This window comes from Monopterus albus, unplaced genomic scaffold (genome assembly GCF_001952655.1).
Source record: "Monopterus albus unplaced genomic scaffold, M_albus_1.0 scaffold39.1, whole genome shotgun sequence".
Lineage (NCBI taxonomy): Eukaryota > Metazoa > Chordata > Actinopteri > Synbranchiformes > Synbranchidae > Monopterus > Monopterus albus.
This window is the reverse complement of record NW_018127919.1, coordinates 2,387,215-2,395,758: the sequence shown is the minus strand read 5'-3', so window position 1 is coordinate 2,395,758 and position 8,544 is coordinate 2,387,215. Positions and strand designations below refer to the sequence as shown.

At 44.6% G+C, this 8,544-nt stretch overlaps 1 protein-coding gene across 1 annotated transcript; it reads right to left on the bottom strand.

Moving 5' to 3' along the window:
• Positions 1-4: 4 nt before the first annotated feature.
• On the bottom strand, positions 5-8,544 carry arhgap35b (Rho GTPase activating protein 35b; the record flags this gene model as incomplete). Its single annotated transcript, XM_020598868.1, is given in 8 exon segments — positions 5-356; positions 492-597; positions 790-921; positions 1,111-1,188; positions 1,588-1,729; positions 1,985-2,081; positions 2,083-5,851; positions 7,899-8,544. Coding segments are annotated over 7 exon segments (4,473 nt in total), but the record flags the coding sequence as incomplete, so codon positions are not given.

Genomic DNA, 8,544 nt, shown 5'->3' with positions numbered 1-8,544 from the left:
GAGGGAGCAGAGACTGCAGGGGAGACTGGGGGGTGGTGGGCGGGGACTGCTGCGGAGGGCTGAAGTGGGCGGTGGTGTGTGGAGGAGAGGAGCGGTAACAAGAGTAGGCCGAACTCCCACTAAGGGTGGTGGTGGGCGAGGCAGGGAAGCCTGCTAGGCCGGTGGGGGAGTCGAGGAGGGGCTGGTTGTAAAAGAAGAATGCACACTGGTGGATGAAGGTCTCGATGATTGTCTGGTAGGTGCGTGTGGCAGTCAGCGCATCCATAGTGGAGAAGTCTGGCCTCATGAGGGTGGGCCAGAAACAGATGGACAAGTTTTCACTAGTCATCAAGTTCACCCTGCTAAGCTGGCTCACCCTGGGCAACAAAAACACACAATTAGACACCAATTTATTCATTGGCATCATACTTTGCAGAAAAAAACTGAGCATTTCTACCACAGAAAACCAACAAATCCATGAAAGGGATTTACACAATAGACACAAAACTTACTTGTGCAAGTGGCTCATTACATATTTGAAGACATCATAATTCTCCCTGGGGAACTTCCTCAGGACATCCTTCATAGTATACAACCTCTGTTCTCTGTCATTGATTTCTGCACACAGAAAAGTTACTATAAAACTGAGACCCCATCATTAGGCACAGTAATTTGAAACTAAACCACATTAAAACACCTAAAACTGAGCAAAGCAGGACTTCCAAAATTTTCCCTTCTCTCTTCCCTCCAAAAGAAATAATCTTTTTATGTTCTAGTAAAGACCCTCCCAGCCCAGCAGTGTTTGCTTACTGAAAGCATCCAGTAGGTCCACCTGCAGAGCACAAGGCACCAGGGGCTCAGGCAGCTCAGAGAAGAAGCTTTTGAGGGCTCCAGCCACAGTGTTGATGGAGAAGTCTTTCTCCACTAGGTCTAATCCGTGGTCTACATAAGGGACAATGGGAGGGTTAAAGGGAGCTGAAAAAAGAAGCCCATCAGTAGTAGCTGTCATCAGGACTGAACAATCAGTTGCATGTCACTTTCCTTTGGCACCTCTCTGTTTATGTTTTGATTAGACAGCCACATAATTACATATCAAACAGCTGGTGCAAACAAATCTGATGAGCAACTCACCCTGTTCAAACTGCCTTTGCATACTTTCCATCTCTGACTTATTGCCGCTTACCCGGTACAAACCCTCTGTGTTCAGGCCTGAGGAGGAAAGAGCACAGCAGAGAGAAGGGGAAAGATGCAGGGTGGCGCAGTAGGAAATAAGCACAGCACAAACACTTCATTAGCTCGACTGCAAGCAGACATGACAGTACATATCCTGGCAGTCTCTGGAGGACTGCTTGACTCAATAAACCTTTGTTACTCTCACATCACATTGTGATCATGAACAGGTGCACTGGTTTAAAAGTTTTAACAATAAACATTTTAGCTGACTAATCAATAACATTAAATTCAAAAATATATTTACCTAGCGAAGAATGAAAATGAATACTTGGTGACTGTATTTCTAAGAATAAAACTTTAAATGAGATTTTGCATACATAACACACACAGAAGCACAACATACATAGTTAAGATTGACAGACAAAAACAACTTACCTGTCGTCTCGATGAAGCGGACACACTTCTCGATGAAGAGCGGGATAGGTCTGTCTGGGGATACCACATTCACTAGAGGGACCCCGAAGTAATTGCTCTCCAGGGGCTTGGGAATAGCTGGACGGGGCTTTGGTCTTGTTTTCTATGAAGACAGAGGACTCGGTGTGTCTCAAACAAGGATAATTATGCTGATACAAAGTATCAGTCTGGCTTCAAACAAAACATGTTTTTTTCCCCATTAGTAGCAAATGAGCTGTTCCTCACATTCAGTCACAAGTCTAATGAGCCTCCCCAAGATATACATTTAAAAGTATTAACAATTTAACAGCCAAGAACAATTTCTGCATACATTAAAATAAGCAACTTTCCTGGATTAAAAGAAAGACGTATTACACACCTTGGCTGTTCGGCGCAGGCTCTTCAGAAGGTTCCTCTTCTTTGGGTCCTCAGTCTCCTCATTAGCAAGACTTTCACCTTTCAGCGTCCCAAAGTCACCGGAAGCTGCTGAACTTGCCAAGCCGCTTGGAGCGATCTCGGTAAAGACGAGGTTTCACCCCCACTGCTGAGATCTTCCTCCTCCGCTCCAAAGAGCTGCTGTCCGCTTCGCTGTCCGAGCCATTTCCATTGGAGTGCATTCTGTTGGAATTGCGGATGGTGATGATTTTGCCTTGTGTGCTGTCATGGGGCACAGAGTAGATGATCTCTTCATTGCTAGGCCGGGGTTTGGAAACAGCATCCATGGGTTCGGCATAGTCTGAAGGATCGTAGCCCACATCCCCACCAGGAACCCAGGTAACAGCAGAGGGAAGGGAGCGACGATGCCCTAGTGTATCAATATATGGGTTCCGGCTAATCTTCCGCAAGTCAAAAGTGACACCCGGTTTAACTCTTACTTGGGGGGGTACTTTGTTATTAAGTTTGTTCTCAAAGTCTCTGATATCAGAGATGACAGAGATGTCACTGGAATCCAACTCAGGCAGGTTGAAGCCCCCACTATGAGATGTGAGTGTGCCGTCATAGTAAGGTGGTGATGGCTCTACGTCATCCTCTGAATCCAGGAACATGGTGACAGGACTGGGAGAACTGCAGCGTGGGGAATACACATTTTCATTGGTGCATGCTTCGGCAACATTATCGTACATGTGTGTGGCCTCCACAATGTTGCGTTTCTCCACTACATCCATGAGAAAAGAATGAAACATTTCTATCCTGTGTAGGCCTCCCACCACCCCTCCAGATCCACAGACCACACTATTGAATCGACCCTCAATCTCATGGGCTAGCTCCTCCCCCTGCATCAGCTGTTCACAGGCATAGTCGCTGTCAGAGAGCTCTGCCTGGCTGTCTCCCACTGCCAAGAGCTGAACTGGGATGATGTCCTGAACCTCACACAAAAAAGCGCACAAGGTCTCCAGGGAAGCTTTTCGGGAGACTGAATACACAGCAATGTAGCCATGTACCAACCTGCTCTTTCGCAAAGTGAAGGAAGCATGATATGAGAGCAGAGAGAGCTCTATAGCCAACTTGTGTCCACCAACTGTCTGTTCCAGCAATACAGAGGTACCACTATTAAACATGGGCCTGCAGTGTTGATGCATTAGGAAAGGGGACAGGAGTTGCTCAGTGTCATAGGGGTCTCCACACATTAAGCACATGACAATGCGAAGGTCTGCCTCTGGGACTGGCTGATGAGGAGAGTCTCGGAGACCTGGAGGTTCAGGGAGGAGGGGTGGGGAGCTGCTACTAAAGGATGTGCTCCTCCTAATATCAAGAAGGCCCCTCAGCACTTGGTTGATTTGAGTCTCATTGACATTATGGCCATATCCCACACCAGGGGAGGCAGGATCTAAAAAACTACACTGCAGTCTCCTTGCAACCTGCTGTCCCTGTGTTATTAGGTTTAAGGCAGTTTCTCCACCTATATCCACATATGATCCTACACCTCTTTTAGTGACTAAAAGCAGTGATGTTGGCAGCTGTGCTAGTTGACTATCCCTTCGACCGAGAGTTGACTCCCGAAGTCGCTCAAGGCTTTCGACCACATAGGAAAGGGACTCTTTTGAATTATACAGACAAAGACACCCGTGAGGAGTGAAAGTGGGGGTGTGGAAGGAATTCACTGGAAGACGTACATTTCCCTCAATGGGCCGCAGCGTCAATTCATACATCTTCCCGTCTAACACATACCAGTCATCATTTGTGCAGAGAGCCCTAATCTCATTGGCAAATTCTCTGGCCAGGCCATCCCTTCCTAGTATGACAAGGTTAATTCTGTCTGCCTTGGTGTCCCCAAAATGAGCTTTAATATCAAAAAAGGGGTAACATGTGGGGAAACGTGAAGCTAGGAGTTGTTCAATCTTAGAGTCCCCACAGTGAGGGCTGCTAGGGCAGGTCTCCTTGGTAGGGTGATAGACAAAGTGGATATGCTTCAAAACTAGAGCATCACGTTCAGCTGGAAGCTTTTGTAGTGCCTTGAACCTCTGTTCTTCCCCCAAAACTTCCTGAATTGCTCCCATCTTCTCCTTGCTTGGCTTGGCATCAACCTCAAGCTCATAAAAAAGCTCAGAGTATTCCAATAAGAGCTCCTGGAAGTCTTCTTTAGCACGGTCAATTATCTCCTTCTGATGGCGGTTGTATAGGTCCAAGTACTCTGGCTCTTCAAGCCACTGGTAAAACTCTTCATTCATAATAAAGCTGCGAGCCTCCTCCCAGGGTTTACCAGGTGTGACAAAAGGAGAGGAAGCTAACTTCTGTTTAAACTCCAGCCTCATCTCTGCCCGTCTACACTCATTACGCAGATGTTCCAGGTGGGCATTAAAGATTTCCTCTGCCTCAGCAGTCTCCAGCAGGTCTGAAGGGATTCGCTCATCTTCCATGTTATCAATGTGAGATGTGTCCTCCCATGGCGAGTCCTCCAGAACAACAAACCAGTGGCCAAAGTGCTGCTTGGACTCTAGGACCTTCTGTACTCCAGACCAGCTCAGCTGATCTATCTCATCCAGGTCAGGCACCAAAGAACTAAGTGCTAAAGGAAGAGTGCTTAAATAGATTTTGCGACGCCTCTCAATATGTTCCTGCTTCAGGCGGTAGACATGCTGTTGAAAAAGCTTCTTACACTTGGCTGTTCCCTCCAAAAAGACATATTCTTTGTACTCTGGGGAGGTGTTCATGCGTCGACTGGTGTTTAACCAGGTTTCATTATGATTCTTGACTATACGGTTGATTAGCCATTCATAGCGATCCTTGGCAGAAGCAATCTGCTGACTCTGGAGCTTTAGGGCCTCAAAATAAGGAATGATTTTGGGCTTGCCCCTGCTCTTATCAATAAGTTGAACCAAAGTGAGAAAGGCAAGATCCACATTTATATTTGAGCGTGCAGATGTCTCAACTACTGGTAGACTCTTTTTTGTGATAGCAAAGGTGTGTGCATCCTTGATGTAGCGTTCAACTCCTTCATCACATTTGGTGAGGACCAGCACAATGGGCTTCTTAGTCTTGCTAAGATGACCATACAGGTTGGTGACAAATTTCAGCTGGTCATCAAAGTTGCGGTTCATGCCCCGGCTGACATCAACACAGAGCAGGAATCCATCAATTTGCAGCTTGCCCTCGGGCATTTGTTTTTGCTCAAAGTCTTGTTCCAGACCCAGCTGGTCTGTACAGAAGTACATGAGTTTCTCTGCTGAAGCCAACTTGGTTGCGGCTGCCCGTTTGATATAGGGCTGCATAGCAGTGCTACGGTGTGGCTGAAATGTCTGGTCATCTATGAATTCAGTTTGCTCCACAACATGCATCCTGCACTCAGGCCCCTCCTCCAGAACCCGCGACACCTCCCCCCAAAACAGAAAGTGATCATTATTAACCACTCGACCCCCAAAGTCACTGGTGCTCAACACTGATGTGTGGTCCAAGTAGAAGTCATCAGCACTAGGCCGCACAAACCTATTACACAAGCAGGACTTGCCAACCCCGCATTGCCCCTTCTCTTTCTCTGTTCCTGACAAACCCACCACAACAAGGTTGTAAATGGGTGATCGGGCATCTTGCTTTTTCGCCATCATAGTCTGCTGACGCTCATCCTGCCATGAACAGGCACTGTATAAAGGAGTTCACCTGAATGTTTGTCCATAAAGTTGCTGATTCACAGGGGAGAACAAATCTCACTTTCTTCTGCTGGGCTTCAGTGCTGGACTTCAATTTTAACGTAGTGCAGTGATATGTGCGGAGGTTTCTTTCATACATTCCTTATATGAAACAGATCATGCTAGAAAAAAGGAGAGAAAGACAGAAATCAGACAAACTGAGCAATCAACAAAAACATTTTAAAATTAAAGTGGAAAAGACAGAAAAGTTGGAAAACCACCATTTGCCAGATTTTTACCATATATATGATATATTATCACGGTTTTTAAAAAAAAAAAAGCTACTTTGTGGTAATGGACTAGTGTTATTGACATCATTTTTAGTTATGTTCAAAACAACCTTTGAAAATGTCTGTCAACTTGCATAAGTGCTTTTATATTTTGATCTTTCTTAATAATGGCACAATCTCAAATAATATTAGAATGACAAAGGGTACAGTATATTCCATTTTGTGCCAATTTCTGTTACATACTAAGTGATACTGAAGGAATGGATCCTGTCAACGGTAAAATCAGTTTTACCGTTTTACATTTTGATTCTGAACTCAACTGGTTATTAGTGTCTAATTACAATCCGTGATCATAACTATGACCTTCATCATGTATCAAGTCTGATGATTTGTCAAAAGCAATTCATTGTAATATGTGTGAAATCACTGCATTTAAATTACTACTGCACACACCAAGTTGTTATCACACCTTGCTGTAGTTTCTGGCATTATATCTAACCGCAAGCAAAAGCATAATGAAGACAGTGTTACGGGAGCAGTAATGAAAACCACCACAATATCCCCCTGACAGGGGCCGTAGATTTTAGCTGTACAAGTAATGGCCCAAATAAACACAATTTCAAATAAGGAAGCACACAAATCTTTTGCAAATTTCATTAAATTGTCAGGCAGATTTATTGTCCCCTCAAGGGCTACAATTATCATTTTTGTTTAATTAATCTGGTGAGTATTTTTTCATTTTGTATATAAAACTTCCCACATGCACAAACTAAAGAATGTAACATCATGTTCTTCCTGAGCCCAAGGTAAGAAAACACAATAGGTATTCAGTCGACCATCAGAAAAATAAGTCAGCATTCACATGTGAGAAGCTAAACCAGTGATACTTCTGGCATTTTTGCTTAATTATCTCTTCACTTTAAATATCACTTTATCAAAATTACTGCCGCGTAACCTTACATGAACCAACTGATTGATTAATCAACTCATTTTATCTGTGTCAAACCAGGGTCAAAATGATTACATTAATCAAAGAAGAAAGCATGTTGGGAGTGGCGCTCTTGAAATGACAGTGTCAGCTGATCACCAAGAGGAATGACAGGGATAAAAAGACAGTGCTGTAGGCACCTCACTCTCCATTTTTCAGCCTCAATAAAACACAAGTTATCAGCACCATCACCACAGCCAAAACTCTAGATGAATGAAGAACTTAGGAGTCACACACATGCATAATCTATGTTAAAGGAACTTGTTCACCCTTTAAAGACTCAATGTAATGATTATAGCATGGATTTAATGCTCAGTCTATTATAGCACCCATGCAAATCAGACATTGCAATAGCCTAGATCATTTCCAGAAAAGGGCAAAATAATGACCAACTGTAGAATCTCACTTATGTGTGGACATGACAAATCTCTTTGACAAAAGGCAGAATTACAGGCTCATAATGAAACTAACCCATCTCATGAAGTGAGCACATATTAGTGATAAACTGCTCTGGCAGGGTCAAAAGCAACCATGGGCAGTCCCCACCGCTCAGCTGAGCTAGGCCTGATATCCTAATGCACAAGTTCTTTGCAAATAAATCAACCAAAAGCTCCTGTCTAGTAACAATAAACATTTCCAGTTTACTGAAGCACACATTCAAGCCATTTCAATACAGCCTACTTACTTAGATATGATTTTGCAAGGTTCTATGCTTTGCAAAGGATTAACAGTTAACATTGGCTTTGGGGTGCACAGAAAGGGGATGGCCACGCCAGGCCTGTTGTCTACATAATGAAATTGCAGAGCCAGAGTCGGGGTAGCCTACGTTCTCCAAAAGGACAAAGGATGTTTAAAAGGAAATTATTTACCCAGCTGTCTAGGGTGTAGCACTAGACAGCTTCACTAGGAAACGGCCCATTAAGAAGAGGGGAGCGCATGTAGGGTACATACCATTGCATTTCTCCCTTCCTCCGTTTGCATCTTGCCGCAGCCCTCACCGATGTGCATAAAGCCGCAGAACACACTATGGGTCGCCTCAATTCACAGATAACACTGATAACGCTACAACTTGTGCCAAGGGGTCATCTGATTTAAATAGTCGTCACCCATGTCTGGATTCTCGTCTGGCATCAGTGTTTTCGTTGCAATTAAACACGGGGATGGAAGAAATAAATATTCCAAAATAATCGACCAATGCAGCTTTGTTCTTGCGAGGGGTCTTCCTCATGAGCATTTCAGCCGTATAAAAATCTGCTTAGCCGTCTCCTTCTCGGTTCACCACGTTGCTTTTGCAATAATTATTCTGTCTATTGTTGTGCCCACATAAAGCTGGGCCGGTCGCGCACACGAGACAACGGTTAGTTTGTTGCGATCGCCGTGTTGTTTCGCCTCAAATATGCTTCTACTGCAACAAACTGTTCATGCCCTGGTAAATGCGTGTGTGAAAGTGATCTTTCTGCCAGCTTTCCGATAATGGCGGCGGCCCTCCTCCCCAGACCTAGTTCTCCTCTTCTTTTCTTTGGGAAAAGGGAGCTGTGGAGATGGAAGCGGCGGAGAGAGGGACTCACCCAGCGGCGCCCTCACACAACTGCAGCAG